Source organism: Heliangelus exortis, chromosome 4 (genome assembly GCF_036169615.1).
Source record: "Heliangelus exortis chromosome 4, bHelExo1.hap1, whole genome shotgun sequence".
Classification (NCBI taxonomy): domain Eukaryota; kingdom Metazoa; phylum Chordata; class Aves; order Apodiformes; family Trochilidae; genus Heliangelus; species Heliangelus exortis.
In genome coordinates this window covers 36,286,087-36,307,419 of record NC_092425.1, presented here as the reverse complement: position 1 = coordinate 36,307,419, position 21,333 = coordinate 36,286,087, and the positions used below count along the sequence as shown (strand labels likewise).

The window sequence follows — 21,333 nt, the reverse complement described above, 5'->3', positions numbered from 1 at the left end:
ATTAACTGCATGCAAAAGGCAAGTATTTTTACTTTTCTTTACAGCAAAGAAAATACAATAGTAAAAAAAAAAAATCAGTGCAGATACACATTGGTATAACAACATATTTATTCAAGGTAGAACATATAATGAAGATATTTCACAAGTTCCTCTTCCAAGGACTGACACATGTTCTAAATTGTTCCCAGACCTGCAGCAGGAATGTTAACACAACCTGCCCTGTTAACACAACAGGGGGGATGGGAGGGGTAAAAGACAATGCAATATTATAGAATTTAGAAAAAGAAGCTGTGGCTTCTTGTGTCTGACAAAAAGGTAGGCACATTTTGAGAAAAAGAAAGGCTATATATTTGAATTTATACAACTCACATTTCGCATTTTATTTTTCTTGTTCTGAGAAGTGTAATAAGTAATGAATGATGAAATGTGCATTTATGTTTGTCTATCTCTATGGCTTATTAACATGTATAGCAATTTTTCTGTCTTTTCCTTGGGTGAGAGAAAGATTCAAAATATGCTTGTTTTGCACAGCTTTTTTACAGGAAAAGCCAGCAACTCCAGCTCTGTCAGTCTGAAGTTGTGAAGAATAAGACTCCCATTTCATGACTATATTTAAATTAATTATACTTATTTTAAAGTATTAAAATTTAAAGTATTATTAAATTAAAATTAATTCAAAGTATTCTGGAATTTTTTTCCTTATTTATTAGCTGTTAGTTCAAAACCATTAGTAGCCTGTTTTTAGAGAAATACATGATCTAGGTACCTTATTTAAAGGTAATACTTTCTTTCTGTCATTTAATGAACCCCACTTCCACCATCCTTCTCAAAAGAAACATTGCTTAAAAAGGCAAACTACTTTCACAGGATTACATATTAGTAGAGCTAGGGATGAGTTTATGCTGACCCTCTGCCTTTTCCTCTGCTGTTTATCACAGCACTGCCAGGAACACCTTTCCTTTGCCATCCTGGGAGATCTGTAGTCATGGTATCTTAAGGACGTTCATTTAAATGCTAATTAATCTCATCCGAAATATTCAGCTGAAACCTTTTTTTCTTTAGTTAGCTTGGATCTTTCCTCTGAGAGTATACAAGATTGTGAACATTACTGTTCTTAAATAATTTTAACCTAAAAATATACACAGCCAACATAATTTACTTCCAAGACTGCTCTTCTCTTGACTCATAAATCTGGCTTTATTGAATTTATCAGGAGGTTTCTTTAGTACAGTGAAAGAGATTCAACTTAGTAATTGTTAAGTATGCCCCACGGCTTTATGTCAAGTTATTGCTGACTTCTTCCCTTGTACCAACTATAATTATAAAAATTCTTTGTAACCTTTCACTAAACTCTTATAAAAGAAAGGAAAATAATTAAATACTTTGAAAGAAAAATGTGAGGCTTATTTAAACCATTTCCTATATTTTTTTGTCCTCCAGCTGTATGTGATTTATTTTGTTACAGAAATATTCTGTTTGACATTCTTTTAAAATTGCATTAATAATATATTACATTTTCTTTCTGGAGAACAGAAAGGAGGAAAAGTTGATCTTGAGTTCTTTTCCTGAGTCCAGTGCTCTTTCCTTTAAAGAGAAGATAAGATAAACCGACAGAAAGAAGAGACAGAGAATAATAAATATGATTCTGCCTTTTGATGGTCTCTCTTGCCTGCAGTTTTACTGCTGGGAAATTACACCTCCAGCACATGGTCTTATGAACCACTCCAAAACTTCTAAATTATTTACAAGCTTCATGCTGTCTAAGCTGTCTGGGTTTTTTTTGTAGTATTTCTAAGAATCCTGCTATAGGCAGATTCTTCTTTACTACCTAATCAACACCCTTTTTAGACAAGAGGCAAACTCAGAAAGAAACGTAAGAAAGAATGAAGGTGAAGCAAACTCAAAGCTCAGACACTTGTCTGTATAACAAACAGCTTTATATGATGGCTTAAAATGTATTAAGACCTTTGGCAATTATAAATATATTTTAATTATGGGCTTTTGCATGATGTGGTCTTCATTAAGCCTGCTGTCAGTGTTTGCTCTGCTTCAGTGTGTATGCATCTTCATGTCCATTGACTTATTTATCTCTGACAATGTTTTCTCTTTTTGCGTGTATGTCTGTTGTGACTGAATGTGAATTTTCCATAAACACAAAACTTTATGGAAGAACACACACATAATATTGAAATAGGATGCATATATTACAAAGCTAATTCTACCAAAAACCCCACAGTGGCTTTTCATAGCCCAGTCCAGGTCGTAATTTTTCATTTGAGTATGATAAGACTTTGAAACCACATGAGAATTTAACAAATGGCCTTGATTTAATAACTCAGTCTAGGCCAAATTAATCCTGAACTTCAGGCCAACAGACAGCTCATGAAGCTCAACAAGAATTGTGATGTTCTATATCTGGGCAGAAACTGTTCCTTGCCTGAGTACCAGTGATGGATTGAATGGCAGCTCTGCTGCAAAGGAGGGGTCACAGCAGATGTCAAGCTGAGTGTGAGCCAACAAAGAATTCTCATGCAAATAAGATAAACCAACCAAGCCAAATGGTGTTTCAGGACAGAAGGGTGTGGGCTAGAGACTTGAGACAATAGATTCTGAAGCTTTCAGGTTTTTTCAGTCTTTAAAGCTTTTAAGGTTTACAAAACTAACTTCTAATTTTATGCACTACCTGTTTTCCAAGCTTCTTATATGAAAAGTTGAATTTAATTTGCTGTATCTGTTGTTGTTTCTGAGGCATGTAATTGAAACATAGCCTTTCTTTTATCTTTCATCTGTGCAGAAAACTGAGCCAGAGGATAACTATACAATTAATATGGGTTGCAAGACCAAACTAATTTCTCCCCCTAAGAAATACAATTAGTGCTTTTGCACTAAACATATCTTTTTATTCAGAAAAAAAAATGCATTTTGTGTTTAATCAGTGCACACTGATGTGTATTTAGTCTATACTGGCCTCCCATGTAAGGATTCAGTGCCTATATAGTACAATTACTTAGGAAAATTATCAGCAAATCATTAGTCAACGCTTTTTCAGATAGAAACATTTTTTTAGCATGGCTATGCTAAAGTACTGTATCAGCAAATTTATACCCAAAATGCACAGAATTTTTCCGAGACTTATGGAAAATTTAACCACAAGAGAATTCAGATTACCTGAAAATTCATTTCCTAAAGTATTTGAGCACTATATAATTTATCAAGAACAAGCCCTGTGATACTCAGTTCACAGACTACTCCTGTCTTGAGCCTCCTCCAAAATAAAACGTGTCAAAAGTAGCACACATAAGAAACTAAGGTCTTACAAGTACAACAGGGTTGTACTGCAGAAGCTGAACCAAGCAGGTATTTGTCATGCAGATATGAAAGCCAGATTAAAAAAAAATAAATTAAAAAAAAAAAAAAAAAAAATAATCTTACCAACTGCTTATTTCAAAACCTGAATCTAGATCTCTGGCCCTCTAGAGGCTCTGTTTTGCCAATTTATGTTTTTACTTCCCAGCGTTGGTGTTCAGCCAAATGGTTCTATAGCCATGGGCTTAATGAAACAAGGAGGGAAAGTTCTTACAAAAGCAGAAGGGTGGTGGTGGGAGGATTGGAGAAAAACGGAAGATTTTCTCTCAAACAAGCAGCTTCACATTAAACTTGCTTGTGACTTTTGAAATAAGATGATTCTAAATGCTGTTATGATTAAGGTGGTGGGTCATTAAAAATACATGTATCTCAAGTTTAGTTGGGATAATTGGATGGATAGGGTGATAAATTTATACTGCACAAAGTTAAAGCTGCAGAAAAAAGCTGGAGCCTGATTCTGGTTGCCAGCATGAGGAAGCATAAGTGAAAGCATCATGTTTAATTGATATGGTCAATTCTTATGGCAAAGAGGAAAATCCAGAGAGCACTCAGCAACTGCAGTGCTTGACAGGCCATGAGAGAGGGGTGATCTTAATTTGGCAAGCAGAAGCAATGTCCAAAATTCACTTATCTGAGCACTAAAGAAAACTATTCAAAGAGGACACAAGTATGTGTATAATGGATGAAAATAAGTTTTATTTTGACGAGGTGTCTTGTTTCATTGCAAACAGTTAATGGGAATGGATCATGTCCTGATGTGAACTTGCACATGCAAAATGCTAGTTAGGAGATGTATATGCATTAAATTTGTCTAAAAATCTCATCATCTGTAGATGCAGGAAGAGAATTCAATGGCTGCTGCACTTTATTCCTTTAGGACCAAGGCAGGGATTGGCTTTTCACAGTTCTGCTATGCCTTATGGCTTTGAAAATTAGCTGCCATCCAGCTGACACAGTATAAAATTACTTAGTTAGTCTGCAGACCACTGAATGTACTTCAGGAAGAGTGAAAAACAAAACCTCAAGCTAATACACTTATAGACTAAATTTGTTTATATTTGATCTATATGCAGTGCAACTGTTCCTATTTTATAAGCATTCTGCTCCTGAATTTTGTTATGTTACATGGTAAAAGAGTATTTTCACACCCAAAAAGGAGCACAGAGACAAGGCACACACCAACGAATGCTGTGCCTCAGCTGTTTCCAGGACATCCCAGGAGTCACGAACCAATCAAAGGTTCAGCACCACAAACCCAGAGGCACAAAAACAAGTGGGACCCTGAATTAAGATGTCCTGGCCTGTCCTGAGGATGTCCCTGGAAAGCCTCAGCCCCAGGAAAACCTCAGCCCCAGTGCCTGGGAGTGAAACCCATCATGAGTCAATGCTTGGACTGAAGGGAGCTGCTGCCTCAGGGTAGGGGACACAGCAGCAATGCAGGGGAAAGCATTTGGGAATTGCATATGGCTTACTATGGGGTATTTAACTGGGAACCAAAGGTGGGGAAAGGGAGGGATTTAGGTGGTTTGGGGATAAGTAAGTCTGGGAAAATAGAGGCAGCCTAAGGGGATAAAAAGGCTTGGTAAATGGCTAGCTGGTGCCAGAGGGGTTTCTCCCAACATCTTACCAAACACCAGCTCTTCTGTGGGTGAGGGCTCTTCCTTCGGTGTGTGCATGGGTGTCAGTGCAGCAGCTGGGGTCAGACTATGGGTTGGAAGGCCCCTAAGTAATTAGTTATTATTCTTACATTAAATACATTTCTATAATTCACTATATAGTACATTAATTCATCAGTTTTTTATTGATTTTTCTTGGGAATACCTTTACTATTAAAGGCATATTTTCCAGATACTAATAGGGCTAACCTAAAGCTTTGACCAACCTGCTGAGAGTAAGTTTGTGATTTATTCTAATTTCAACAAACAAATTTGAAATTTGGCAACTCCATTCTCTGTAGTAAACATAAGCCTATCTTGACACCTTGGTATCAGAAATATACTTAGTTGCCTGCTTATTTTGAAGTAAGTGCTGGTATGATTAATTTCATGTCCTGAAAGTACTCTTAGAATCAGTATTCACTTTTGACAATGATTTTTTCCAGTAAAAAAGCAAAACATGTATCAGAACAGATCTTGGTGGAAAGGGCCTGTTGGCATTGCTGTAGTTCAAATCACATTATTGGCCAACATAGGAGAAACACCAAGAACAGCAAAAACCCTGCAGCAGCTAATAAAAGTGAAATTATTTTAGAGGGACTTCAAAGTAGATGATGCAAATAAAATTAGGTTTCTGGGGGAGAAGAGGTTTTGATGTCATTAAAGGAAAAGCAAATGCAGTCTGGAAAATATCTCAAAGATCTGCTCAAAAGAGATGAGATGCACTAGCCCATGAAGCAGCCTCAAAAAAGCAGTTCAGAGAAACCCTCTCTCTTGAAATATTTGAAATGTAGCTGAACAAAGCACTAGAAATTAAGGCTGGGAAAATTAACCTGGGAATAGTTAGATAGTTCAAAAGATCTTTTTCCTTTTTCATTAATACTGATTTTTTAAAAAAAACAAACATATTTATGGTCCTTTTTCTTTCCTTTGCTCTGAATACATCCAGAAGTAGCAATAATAAGATGAAGGAAGAGGAGAGAAGTTGTTTTCCTGCTATAGTTAGATCCCCCCCAAGAGGGGAATGAATTCACAGGTGTTGGTAACATTTCATGGGATTGTTTCTTCTATGGATTAAAAGAAAAATACCCAAGTCTTCCTATTATAGACGGTCAGTTCTCTGAACAGCTTCTTTGAACTGGTTTCTTCAGGACTGCTGCATTGTCAGTATTTGAGCTTCTGCCTTTTTATGCCTCTTTTTTGACACTAAATGACAGAAATATTCAATTTCCTTTGTATGGATTTATCATTGAACACCACAACACATCAAATAGGAGCTTTGAGGTAATTTTGAAGAAATCAGTGCATGTATGAGATAATTGCAATGACTACAGAAGAGATCCCAACGTTGGCTCTTTGGAGAAGGCAGGGAATATTTCCCCACCTCTGTTTCTCTTGAGCTTTGCTGTTTGCCTGTTATAAAAGCCAATTTTTCAAAGGACTGAGGAGATGATTGGTAGGATGGTGTCTCACAAAGGATGAGAATTGGTTTTATTCTATCTTTACACCTATCATTTTGTGGTCTGGCCAGGACTATGATACAGTAGAACAATCCCAGACCTTATCTTCCTTTATTCTGAGTTGATGTTGAAGGAGCTGAAGTTAATTATCAAGAAATGAGCAGAGATAGGAAGATGAGGAGATGCAGGATGTAGTGGAAAAGATGGGTAAAAGAAAGTTTTAAACATGTGCACATTGGATGCCTGCTCATCAGTGGTGACAACCAAAGAGGCTCAAAGTGAAAGTGTGTGTTCTGCAAGTGAGTTTTGCAGATGAAATTGTAAAAGTGAGACTGATGGGGAAATCCATGTCATAACATCTCAGATTAAAGACATAAAACACACTCAGTATAAATAAGAAAGCATCATTTCTTTCCTTCTGCTAGACAGAGGAGCCCTCTCCTATTTTATGACCTTTCATAAAGGTTTAGTCTCCTGGTTACCAGCTACCAAAGCCAAAAAATAGAGCTGCCTTCTTCTTCATGACACCCATTAATAGAGTATCTGTTACTTTTCTCAGAGAGAGAAGATAATTCCACAATTCATGTTCAGAAACATGAATTTTTTACTTTAATCCATTTTTATATTCCCATAAATAATTGAAATACTTGCTAAATTTCCTCACATTTAAAAATTATATACTGTATTTATTCTATTTAATAAATTATTAATACTCTACTGATAAACAAAGAACTTTCAAGCTAAAGTGGATCTGAGTGTACCAGAGAAACCAGAAATGGAGTAAACACAGAGAGTAGCAATACACAGAGAGTAGCAATTTTGAAAGCTCAAAATACAAGGTGGTATGGAGGTTTCAATTTCTATTTATTTCACTGATTGAAATTACTCTTCTGAAAAATTTAAGGCCAGAATTAATATTCTTTTCACCTGTGGGAAATTATTCCCACTATGTGTGAGAATATATGTTACATTTGTGTATTAGTATGTTTATAATGACCTCTTTCTAGTTCGATGGATTTTCACTCATTTTCACTAATGAATAACCTGTGTTCAATTCAATTACACTGAAACTACTGTTGTTTTTAATTTCAATTATCACTTCTACTTTTTGTGCTGTCATGAAAAGGACAACTATTAGTTTAACCTCCCACCTCTTGAAACTTAATTAACTCCTGGGGTGTCTTTGTTTGTTTGATTTGGTTTCTCATCTTAGTTTTCCCAGGGGTGCGCTATAAAAAAAAAAAAAAAAAAAAGCTTTCACAGCACCTTTTCTTCACTGAAGCAGTTTTTGGTTTTAGTCTTTAAATATATCTTCTGTAGAATCATAGAGAAAGATGCTGTAATCACACAGTGATTAATGATGAAATATATTAACCAAAGATATATCTCAGACCAGACTTATATGATGATTTCAAGACCACCAAAATATCTTCCTAAAACAGCTATTGTCTTCAATTATTGCAGAACTAAGCCTTATAGATCAGAATATAAGATAACACACTGTAGTCTTTTATACTTGAACAGACTTGTGAGTATATCCAAGAAATGGAGCTGAAAAAATATCTTCTGTATTCTTTGTAGAACTTTAGGGGATGAAAGGAACACAGAGTAATTCAAAAGGGAGGTGGGTTTTATGAAATGGACTGGTTATTTCAGTCTTTTTTCCTGCTCTAAAGCCTGCCTATGAATTTACCAATGGTTGCAAGTGGAAAGCATAAGCCACTTTTGGAGGACCTAGAACACAGAGGCTGTCCATAAATGGAGCACACTAATTATCAGATCTAAAGGGACATCATTCCTTCGGATCTTTCCTCTCTGATATAAAATAAAGTACAGTAGAATTACTTCAAAGCTAAAGGCTCACAGGGGTAAAAACTGGGGGTGTTGCATCATCATTTCTGTCACCCAAGCTATAGACTCCATTTATATCTCAGTGGCAACGGTGCACATTGATGGGAACATCATGGAAGGCAGTGGATTTGATAGCAACAGTTTCCACTGACATCCATAGGTGAAATGCTTGCAAAAATTCTGATCAAGCCTCATCTTGTCAGGTTAAACACAAACCTTGCTTCTATTTAGCCACCTCTAGAATAATGACGCTTTCCACCAGCCCAGCAAAGATGTAGGAGATTTTAAGCCTTCCACTGGATGATACCCTAATAAACAAACCCTTCTTCCCACCCCCTACTTGCTGTGGCAGATGCAGAGGAAAACAAGCAGAGATAAAGGAGCTGGCTCAGCCCCAGCATGTGTGGCTTCACACAGTAAATAACAATCAACACTTTGGCTGCTTCCACCAGGCAGTGGGAGAGGTGCCAGGAGCCCTTTTAATCAGCACCATTCTTTGTTCAGCAATGCCCACTAACGAGGGTAATTTTTAGCTTCCTATTATTAGCACCAGCAGTAAAACAACAGTAAACAACACGACTAAATATCTGAACTTAGAAGCTGACACCAACAGAAGGGCACTGTTCAGCAAAGAAGATGCTGCATGACTTGATTTATTGATGATCGACACTACTGGAAGTGCAGTGGGTTTTCTGGAAGTCAGATACAGAGTGGTTATTTGATCAAGTCTGAGGGATGAGATGAGCCTCAAATCTGGAGGATTATACTATTTAAACGTAGGAAAAAAAAAAAGATCTCTGTGCAGAAGCCTCTAGCCTGCTCATGTAGAAACAGGAGGTGTTTCAGTCCAAGGATCCTCATTAGGTCTTCACTGCGAAAGGGAGCAGAACAATTCCTACAGTGCCATGGGATTTCCCCAAAGCTGCTGCTCCTAGAAACTCTGAATTCAGAAGGCAAGGGCCAGAGAAAGGCATCAGAGTTTGCAGAGCAAACTCTGTTGAACAGCTAAGAGCTCTGAAGAGGCCTGGCCTGCTCCCAACAGAATAGAGAGGATACCTTCATGAGGATGCATGCTCTGTGATGGGCTTGTCAGTGTAGGAGGAAAGAAAAAGTTATCCTGAAGAAACCAGAAAAAGGATCAGACTTTTCTAGCACAGAGCAACAGGAGCAGTTTTATCTACTGGTAAAATACCATAGTCATTAGGCTATATTTTGGTACTGCCTCATTGGAAAATCTTTCTCTGGGACCAACTAGAAAAGTCCGGAGCCACTAAATTACAGTTGTCTGTCAGACTGCAAGAATGTGCAATTCTTTAGTCACAGACACCTAGTATGATGAAGCACAAAACAGATGAATGAACCTGTAATTGTCATATTTCTACCTGGAGCCCATTCTTATAGTGAAAAAGACATGAAGAGGGTAAAAAAACCCTCATAACATTTGGGCATCTTCATGAAGATTTGCAGCTTAATTTAGAGAGGCAGAATTTTTATCCTGGTAGATGACATTATAAAATCAGGCCCTAAATGTTATAAGTCTCTAGAATCAATGAATCTATAGGGGTAGTTAAGAACTGATAAACTTTCCACTTCTCTGGTGTCAAGTTGAACCTTATTTTGCATCTGCTTTCATATTAAAGCTCTGTTGTTTTATGTTGTATTACTCTTTCGTCTTTCTCTAGAAGGAGGTAGCAAATATTTCCTGCTTTAAAACTTCAGTAGTAATGAATTGTACTCTGATTTTTACTGGGAACTCATTGTTCAGTACATGGAGAAACACTGACAAAGACCTTACACCCTGAAAACTTAGGAGAATGGTGGAAAAAAGAATGTGAGATGAAGTGGGCTGTCCAGCAGGACATGTCAGATAGTTATTGGACCTGGATTCTCTGCTGATTGATCCAAATTTGGTAGTCTGTACAATATGCTTCCTGTGCACCTTACTGAGTGCTTAGTGCTTAGTACTTAGTGCTGAAATTTCTAATCACAAGCACAATTGTGTGCCTGTTGCCCTGATACCTATAATTACTGGTAGATGTGGTGCCAGAGACAAATATATCCAGCTCCTAGGGGCTGACTTGTAAAAATTGTTCTTGATGCTTCGTTTTGTGAGGCCACAGTGAAGCTGGGCACAGTGTCAGAGATTCAGAAATGGAGCAAGTAAACAATTGTTGGAAATACTGTCCCATATCAGAGGGGTTTTTTTTCAGGCATGAGATTAGTTATTCCTAATTGATGGTTATAGAGCTTGGTGATGGAGAGGTAAACGGTCTCATTCAAACATACTGCCACAGAACACACATTTCCCTCTTTACACTGAGGAATTCAGTGATCATTTTTCTCTCCTGTAAGGCTTAACTTTGCTATCTCCAGCTCCTGGGAAAGTTCAGTTTCCCACAGCCAGCAGCTCCCCTACTGGTGCTCCCCACTTGGTTCCCAGGGTGCGTTTGATCAAAGGCTGAGAAGCAATCCCTCAGATAGCCAGGGACACTCTAAAAGGTTTTGGCTGTCAGACCAGAGACAGTAAATTAGGCAGTTGTCAACGTGGAGCCTGTGCAGGCAGTGAAGCACTGTTATAATGCTCTCTTGCAACCCAGAAGGCTTTTTAGTGTGATATTAAGGCTTTTCAAGGTGTGTGGCAGCTAATAAGCCAGTCAGAGATCCACAGGGCTGGAGTCTTTAGACTTCTAGTTTCATGCTGTGTTTTTTGAATCGTGCTGGCTTCTGAGTTATTGACTTATTTTTTCTGCTATACTCACTGTATCTAAGGTCCTCTAAGTACATTTCATAATGGAATTGATTGAGTTGAACAAAATACCTTACTTGAAAACCAGTAAAAGATTCATTCACACAATTGGAGCGAAGAGGAACTGCAGAAATGTTCAGCTGAAATAAAGCACTGGGCTCTGTTAGACACTGGCTTTTAGACCTTCACTCAAAGGTAAATGCAAACTGGCCCAAAATTCATCAAAAACTTCTATGACATTGAAATACTTGACCTGGATGCTTCGTCGCTTGTGGTTTGCTATTTATTTGTAGATTTGCCACTGTTAATTTTTAGCACAGATGTAGATCTAGAGACAGTTCTAATAAGAAATTAATTTTGTTCAAATTAATAAGGATGCTTTTTGATGGTTTCACTGCTTTATGACACAATCTACACATTGCTGATTTTCTTTAAATGTATCAGGAATTTAAACAAGAAAAAAATTCTAAAGATCCAAAATTAGTTTGAATTTCTTGGGATTCAGAACAGATTCCCGAGTCCAGAACAACTGAGATTTTGCCTATAAAGTTTTAAAGTAATCAGGACCCAAATGGTCAAACTGCACCATCCATAAGTATCACCAGAATATATATTTATTCTCCCTCCTCTCATCTTGCAGGCTTATGATGCCTCTGTGAAAACTTGTGACTTCACTTTGTGTTCCTGAATTGCAGTGTAACAGGGAGACAACTCATTATGGGATTTAATATGGAAATGCAGTGTTTTGTATAAAAATTCTTTAAAAGTAAGAAAGCTTCCTTTTCTAGGAAGAAATCCAAGTAGAGGATTCTCAGTTTTCTCAGCTGATGAACTGGCTTACTAAGCCATTTTATGCCAAGCTGTGTGCTGTAATGTGCCATGTTTATAGCAGTTTCAGTACTATCCATCTCCCCTCACGAAGAAAAGGAGGCAGATGGGAGGAAGCAGAAGAGGTGTCTACTCGCTGAATTTTTAAATAACAACATGATCAGTGGTGCACTGCACCAAATTTTACTTAACTGATGTTACTGATCAATCAGAAACCATAATGCAACCATTCCACATAACTCAAGTACCAACCTTTGTAATGCTTAGACCAGATGCAGCAAAAATAACTGCAAGGAGCTGTAGCCAAAGAAGATACTTTGCTGCTCATATTCTAGTACATAAAAATGCATGTTCCTTGGAAATCACACAGTGACGCAAAGGAAAGCTCTGTGGTAGAAAACCAGTACATGAGTTACACAGAGCAGTTGGCTGGCAGAAGCTACAAATAGTGCCCTGAGTGGCAGGTTGGTGTGAGGGCTGGCACACCTTGACACCAAACTGCTGGGTGCACACCAGAGCACAAAAAAGGTGCTGCCAGTTTCATAAAGGAGAGACACACAAGTGCACAGAGCAATAGATTTCCACCAAAATACAATACTGACATTTTTGGAATAAAGGCAAACTTAGAGGTATTTGGTGCTCTGCACTATCACTGATATTTGATACTTAAAATACTCTTTTTACTTTTTTACTCTTTGATACTCTTTTTACATGCTGTTTAATTAGTGAGTTGGTGTCTACATTTTTCAGAGATAATACAGAAGTAAGCAATCACTCCTGTGAAGATAGTCCTTGATATTATAGATGACAGCTTTTCCCTTGGAGATACTTGAAGTATCTCCATGAAGAGCAGTAAGCCATGAGATGAATACAAGTGCAGGGACTGAGTTCATTAATAACTTTCAAAAGGAAGATTTCCTGCTAGAAACTGAGACTAACAGAAAGGAGTATATCCACTGAACACATTAAGGTCTGTGACAACTGACAACTACACACTAGGTCTGTCAAACTTACCTCCACATTATTTTTACTCTTGAATTTGAGAGGTTTTAAGCCTTATTGACTAACTCCTGAAGGGAGTATATAATGAATGTGAGCATTACTTGTGGCTCAGTTTGTTAAAAGGTTTTCACATAGCCCTGTCTGAAATATGGAAAAGTTTCCTTTAATCTCCTAGGAAATTAATCCCAAGGCTTTTGAAACATAATAACAAAATTCTGCCATGGCAAGAATTTTGTTTTTATAGTTTTTTTTCCTTCAGTCATCTAAAATTGAGAAAACAATTGGTCTGAAGCACGACTGGTAAATAATAACCCTGTTTGGAAAAATGGAAGTTTGAGCATTACATATGTGCATTACATATGCCTTCAGAAACTCTCTCTAGATAGAAAAGGATGATTTCCAGAAAACATGAAGGTGTCTGGAGAGGGATGTACATTCAGTTAAATATTTGTGTCTGGTGTTTTGTATTAGCCAGACTAAATGGCTTCCTTGCCAGTGTGAAAGCTTCCTTAATTGCAGATTGAAGGCTCTGTCTGTCTGTAATGAGAGGCAGTGCTAAACTTTTCTACAGCATACCACTGAGTCAAGTACAGATAATTTGAGAGAGCTTTTACACTGTATTATGAGCAATTATCACACGAGGTCTAGAACTGGCATTTGAAGATTAGCATCAAAACTTTGAATTTGACTTCCCCATCAGCTAATGCTAACATTAATTCTGTGTCTCAGCCACACCAAATTCTTTTTTAATGTCAAAGTGCCAACATTACCTAGACACAGACATATCAAACATCAACCTGAATTTCTATGGTCTTTATGAATATTCTATTTATTTCTAGAGACTTGTTACAGCTAGGGATGTGAAAATTGACACTGTAAGTTTCTTGAGAAATTGAGGGGATCAGGCTGTTGTGCACAATACAGAAGCAGCAATTAGTTTCTAATAAGCTAATGCTGTATATTTAATTACTTATCTAGTCTAACCTCAGCAGTTCAGATTACAGACTACAAACTGACGGAACTGTTCACTGCAAGAGGCCTCTAGAAATCATCCAGCCCAATTTATAAGAAATATCCTATGACTATTCTTACAGTTGGGTTTGTAGATAAACCTTAGATGGTTAAACCCACATGACATGAACTGTATGCTTTTATTTGCTGGAAATTTGGAAATATAGTTAATTAGATAAAAGAAGCACTTTCTCCTCTTCTATTTTTTCTGTAAGAGACTAAAAGAAGAACAAACAAAAAGACAGTAATAGCTGCATTTTACCACACCAACATTTAATGTTCTAGACAATCAGTAAATGATCTTTATAACCTATAAAATGAGCTTTCATTAAACTTTCTGTGAGACTCATCAGTACAACATACAGCAATACAATGCTTCCATCAAACCATAATTGAAACGGAAAAATCTTTGAATAAATTAACATATTTTGAGTAGGCACAAATATATTTTTACATGGATAGGTAGTGTGATGGGGGAACCTATCTATGAGCTGCAATATTATTAGGGTTATTACCTTACTGTCATTGTTTGCCTCATTTGCTAACAGCAAGAGGGAAGAAAGGTTATCAGAAATTTTGTTTTCCCAATAAATTCAACAAGTCCAGAGCTGCCTGCTTAAAGCTATACTATGTATCCAGGGACATATTTATGCATGCATGACTTCAGTTTATATTTGCTCTGATACACACAGCTGGGTAGGATCAATGTTCATGAAAAATCCTTTCACTTCTCTAGGAAAGTCTAGTAGCTTCTTAATACAAAGTTCAACTGATTTTTAAATGAGAATAATCATTTAATGTTTATTTAATTTAAGTTTATGATAATTTATTATATATATATATATATAAAATTATAAATTAAGTTAATAATTTAAGTTTAGCACAGGAGCATCCTTTGTGCAACAAAAGCATTACCTAAGTATTTCTAAAATAGAAATGTGCCATAGCCCAGGAACATTTCTAAAGCTGTGAGAGATCTATCAATGGACAAAAGAGAAAGCCAGACCACATGTTGAGTGCATGCTTGATAGTCTGTGCAATTTATTATGAAGTACCACTTGTACCAGGCCTGCCACAGCGCCACTGGTTTGAAAGGTTAATGACTGAAGTAATCACAGTTTCAATTTACAAGAAATGGGGTGACAGGAAGAGAAATACAAAATGGAGAGGTCCCACAGTAATGGCAACTGAGCAACAATTCATCAACAAGAGTGCAGAAACATTGTAAAACCAGAATGTTCCCCTTTTAAAGCTGGGGCGGGCCTAGGACTTCCAGTAAGCTCATATTTTAAGGATATAGAAGCTTTAAAATGGCTAAATTACCAAATACGGGCATAAATTCTCAGTGCTTTTCCTTATGAACATTGTGAGGTGATCTGAAGGTGTTTAACCCACATCCTTATTTTTTCTTTAATGTATTTCCCCTTGTATTTTAAATGCTGACCTTAACTACTACTAAACCCAGACTTTGTCAGGCCAGGCATTTCAATAGTCTTTGGGTCTTCCCTGCAGTTTTACTCCAGGTTTCCTGGAGCATAAGCTACACTACAGCATGATCTGAGACTTCCTAAATATTTCAGGTGTGTACCTATCCCCAGAGCTGCTTAGACACTGTGCTCCCTCTGCCTGTGTTGCTTTTTGCTGGATTTGGGATATACTTTGTCCACACAAATCAAATTGATGAAAATATCTTGAACTATTTACCCTTTTGTTGTTGTATAAGTAAAACCAAAATAATAAAGCAAACTTTGTAATTACCAGCACTACAGACACACAGGAGTACTCGGTGCTTTCTCATCTGAAGTTAGTCAGAACTATACCAAAATAATTTAAAGTAAAAATAAATAACTGGATGCAAGCTGTGAGTAATTCTGGTCATCCTTATCTCAGGACATCCTCTAATGAGATAGGATTCAGGGAAATCAGCAGGCTGGGGTGAGATCTGTACAGACAAAAACTTTTCAGCTAGGAAAAGGGACTAAGTAGGAAATGCATCAGAAATGCTGTGTAAATCAGCAAATACTTTGAAGAAGTAATGTTAATGGTTACTCATTTTTCTCATAGCAGAAATACTATAGATACCATTAAATTAAAAGGCAGCAGGTTTCACATAGAAATGAATTCTTTTTCACAGAATGCATGATTAAAGTGTGGAGCTGATTTCCCACAGGGTGCTGTGAATGACAAAATACCCTGATAGGTTCAGTAAATAATTATTACAGTTTATGTAAAAAAATTGGGTTACAAATACGGAAATAAAAAGATGCAGTATAACTCCCAGCACTGAAAGTATTTCATTAGCAGAGTACCAGGTGATAGCACAGTATGGTAGAGGAATTATCACTCTCAATTTCTTTTGCTCTTAGGCTCTTTCCCTTATCTGGCAACCCTTGAGAACAGGATACTGAGGTATCAGGAGCCCTCAGGTTCTTTCTGCAAATCTGCTTTCCAGCTGAGTGGCTCCCAGTATAAGCACAGACCATGGGAGGCACTTAAATGCCATCCTCTTTCAGTTCCCACCAAAGCCACTCAAATTGTGCTTGGTAAAAGCTAGAGAGGTGATGGGAAAGATAAACTAATCCCCAAAGGCAAGCTGCTCAGAGATCATTTTGCAGTAGAAATGGATAAATATGAGAAACAAAACAAGCCCCAGCTCAACTGACAGCTTTGAAATCCTTCATCTCTGAAATCTGATGCTTGGGGTAAAGACTGCTGCTTCAAACTGATTTACTTTTATAAGAGTTACCAGCCCTAGGCATGCTTTACAGAATTTTTTTGAGTAATTGACAGTTTTTCAATTATATTAAACACAAAAAATCCTGAAGTTCATGCTCATTAGCTCTCAATAGTCAAAGATATTTATACACACATGTCTTGAATTATCATGGACAGATAAGGAAATGAAACACCTGAATAAAGATGTATTAGCATTTACACTCCTTTGATGTAAGTAGAACTTATATCTTAGAACCCAAAAGCATATGAAGAGCTGGAATTCCTCTTTTCAAAAAATGGCAAATTGGTGATCAATTAATATACTCCCTCATAACCTATTCCCTTTTTCCATTCCTAATTACATGTAGAGAATTATTAAGGTCCTTCATTTCTGAGACTCTAAAAATAATTATTCTTAGAGAAACAGACAGAAGGCTGATTTTATCCACTATACTCTGTCCCTTTTTGTCTTAGATAATTAGGGATGTTTTGTAGTGCCCAGGGAATACTGTCATTAGCAGGGGAATGTTCCCTGGTACCCTGAGGAAATGAAAAGCTTTTAAGAGCAATCACTGTTAATCACCAACATGCCAGCATTACCTTCTGGAACTGAGGATGATATATAGACAGGACACATTAAGTGTCTTTTCCTTGCAAGGTAAGTTTTTTTTAAAAAATGTAGTTTTAAAACTTCCTTTTGCATGGTTTTCAATACAAAATACATGATATCTAAGCATTTTGCAAGATGTATGTTTCTTGTACAAGCTACTGAAAATATTCTCTTTGATTTTATAGTTGAGCATTGAGCTTTTAGCACTATTATACTTCCATACACAATAACATTTCAGTAGTAAAGAGCAAGAAGGAGACCCTTTTGTAAGGGTGAAAGACAAGCTAAATCAAATGTTATAACCCAATTAAATTTAACTTCAGCTCAGCAGGAGACACCTGTACAGTTGTAGTACTCACAACTGAATATGTAGATTAACATTACACACTGATGATTTACAGGCACTTGCAATTATTCTTTGGTTTTAATATGAAATATTTTCTATCCCATGTTAATTGCATGTAATATCATCCTAAGAAATCACGTGAAATACAGTAGAGTAAAACAGAGAGAAGAAGACTACTTTTTTTAAGAAAGAAGCTTTTAAAATATATATAATATCAATAAACTCCAGGGCAGCTCTTATATTTGATACAGACACAGATTTTAATACTACTTTCTAAAATAATTTTGTTATTACTCTGCTGTACTAACCCTGGATTCCTCAGATGCCAACAGCAATCCCAGCACAAGACATTGGAAAAGGAGGCAGACTGCAGCCTGGGACTCTACTGGGGTCCTCAATGGGGTTCCCTGACACCTGAAAATATTGGGCCTGCCAGTAGACAACATATATCACAAAAAAAAAAAAGTCAACTAATGACTACTGGTAAAGGAATCTATAAACTTTATAGAGTTGTAGAACTAGGAAGGACTGAAGAAGTCATCTACTGCTCTTCACCTGACTAAAAATTCCTCTAGTGCCATTTCAGCCAGTTAATTTTTTGATATCTACTGTGAACACAAAAACCAAAATCATCCTCTCACTGACCAAATTCTTTAAGATGCCATTCTTGCATCTTTGGACAAAAAACTCAACAGACTTTTCAATCTGTTTTTAATGAAATCCTACTATACTTAGGTATAATTATTCTCTTTACTTTCTAATTCTTCTGCATCTTTTGGTCATTAAATAGCCCAGTTTTTGCAGAGTTTTGTTTCCTCACCTGACCAGCCACTCAGTATGTGGCTATGCAATCTCAGGAGCCTCACAGTTAGCCATGCTTATTCTGCAGTGGCCTAGCTTGTAAATGGATTCAAAAAGGGAGGACTTACATTCTTGAAACCTCTATATAAGATCTGAAGTTCCTTCTTTGTGAATTTACTCTGTGCTTCCAGCAGCTCAAGAGCTTCAGGTCTATGTCGTACTGTGGCCATTTCCATTTCATCTTCTACAGTGTCTGCAGAATACAGGAGACAGAAAAGGAAAGCTCAACAAGAAATACAAGGATGTGGAAAGCAGCTTTAAAGGCAAATGAGATGTTAATTTTCAGCTCATCAGATGTCTATCTGCTTCTTTGGCTGCAGGGAACAGCAATGATGAACCAGCAGGCTGGATGTTAACATCACCCGTCAATACAAGTAACAATAAACCTAAAAAGCAACATTCTGCAAAGGCCTTCAACATTCTGTAGGTTTTTTTTCTGTTTCTATGACACTCTGACCAGAGAAAACAATTTTGTAAAACCTTAGTGACTCCAGAATAATGGAAATTTTCCCTTGGCTAGGTAATGGATTTGAATTCACCATATCAATCTGGGATTTACAGTGTTCTCTTTTTATCACGAAATCGTGCTTTGGAAAGTGTGTGAGGTTGATGCTGCACACTCAGCAGCAGACCCTACTATGAATGTGGTATAAAAAAAACCCTTCAGAGCAAGATCATTATTCACAGGGAGCAGCCTAAGTGGTGTACTTGATGATTTTAGTGACCTCATCATTACATGAATAAGGATGTGGATATACACATCCAGGGATTAGAAATGAAAAGAATAAGAGATAACAATGCATTTTCTCCAGGTAGAGTTTTAAATGTGAAAGTTCAATAAAATAGATCAAGAAACTAGATATAGCAGCATACCTGATCAAATGTAAGAATGTATGCATCAATTTTTAAGTACTCCCAGCTTTAAACATAGTTTATCTCCCAGACTAATTTAATGAAATCATTGCCCTATTCTGGTTTCAGAGTTGTAGCAACCATAGAAATATAACATGAGCAAACACACCTAATAGTCATTTCCACAGTGCTGAAGGTATATAGTTAATTTCATCAGTGTGGAATTGCTTTCTTAAATAGCTTTATTTAGTTCTAGTTTCATAAAAGCACAACATTAGGATAACTCCACTAAAAAAGGTGTTATTCTTTTATCTTCATGTACTTTTGTTATGTTAGAATGAAGTAATAGTTTCTAGCATCAGAAAATATCATTCAGCTAAACAAAAATTGAGCAACATTTAAATAGATATAAACATAATATATAAACTATTGGGCCAAATCTTCACAAAATTGTAGGGCTTTGTCTTTTCTCCTGTCAGAGATGTTGCTGTTAGCACTCAGGAAGGTGATCTCAGTGCCAACCACAGTATTACTTCAGAATGTCCAGTGTGTATTGGTTGATGGACAAATTATAATGTTTCTCTTTCACTTTTTTATATAAATTACATCATATGACTCATAGACTGCTACCAGCTTTGTGAAAACTTCCAATCTAAATGCTAATAAACCCCACCTCATCTTTACATTGACCTTATGATCTTTGGTAATAGTTTTCAAGGGCCATTATTTGAACTCTCAAGATTATAAGAAAATTTCAGCTCTTTTCTTTTAAAAAAGACAGGCCAAACATGTACATGACATTCATGTACAAAGAGAAAGCCTTGAGTATCTTGCCTATAGAGATGAAATAGAAATATAGTATCAGAGTCAGGTCTTCCCAATCTATGAAGGTATAACAAAGTTAAAATCCCATTTTAATTCTGCATAAGAACATCCAGGGTTCAGATTGTGGGTTTGTTTGTTTCCTCTTTGCCTCAGTTTCTAAAGCCTTTCAATCATGTTTTCAGAGATTAATCTTTATATTCTTTATATATTCACTAAAGTTTCTATAACAATGCCATACAGACAATTTTTTTAAATGCAAGTCTACAAAAGGTGTTTATAGTTAATTTGCAAAAAACTCAACTTGGATAAATACTGTTAAAAAGTCACTTGTGTTTTACATTCCAAGAGTTATATGGGGATGAAATGGGCTGCTGTTTAAACAGAAGGGGACTTAATTAGAAATGAGGTCTGTAAGTATCCATTTGTGAAACATTTGGCTACCTAGAGAGACATCTACAAGTTTTACTAGAACCTAAATGACTACACATAAAAAATGTGAGGCTAGAGATAAAGGCCAGACAATGTGAATGCAATGTTTGGCATATATTCAGGAATAAAACTGCTATTTTGTTTTAAAGAATGACTCAATGAGAATGCAGAAGACTGCAGCCGGGTGAGGATGTCTTTCTCTTAATGAAAAGGTTCAGTATAACACTTTTCACACTCTGTTTCTGTAGTAGCTTCTAGATATAAATGATCATAAAACAAGTCTTTATAAGGTGCCAACTATGCTGCTTAAATTATATAGTTTTCATGAGCCTTGCAGGTTTTTATTTTTTTTCTTCACACGGCTACCAGGCTAGAACTTGAAAATACGCAGTGAAAATATGTTAAATATATCTCTTTCTAAAGATATAATTTACCTGGCAATGATTTGCCATTAATGAAAAAAAAAAAAAAAAGAAAAAAGAGTTACTCCAGTTATCCAGAGTTCTCTAGTTTTTTCAGCCTAAAAAGTTGAGGTGGTTTTTTTTCCTCATAAATGCAAACCTGTCAACTGAAAAGTAGGAGCAAGTTCATGTTCACTCATTGCTATATTAAACAAAATGTTATTGTGCATTTTGTTAATGAGTAGCCTTCTTCTAGCTAAACTGTAAAGACAGTTTTTAATTTATTTGCCACAGGAGCTATTCTTTGAACCTTTCATTAATGAACAAAATGGCAAAAGCAATACAAAAAGCAGACAAACTCTTCAAATAATGGCA

At 36.5% G+C, this 21,333-nt stretch overlaps 1 protein-coding gene across 6 annotated transcripts in view; it reads right to left on the bottom strand.

Annotated features, from left to right (window-relative positions):
• KCNIP4 (potassium voltage-gated channel interacting protein 4) overlaps nt 1-21,333 on the bottom strand; it is a 282,505-nt gene that overhangs the window by 19,976 nt on the left and 241,196 nt on the right. For all 6 annotated transcript variants that reach the window (XM_071743845.1, XM_071743841.1, XM_071743840.1 and 3 more), the window contains one exon: nt 18,520-18,644. In XM_071743845.1, the coding sequence (XP_071599946.1) occupies nt 18,520-18,627 (108 nt within the window). In that variant the 5' untranslated portion in view covers nt 18,628-18,644. The remainder of the gene's footprint in view (nt 1-18,519; nt 18,645-21,333) is intronic.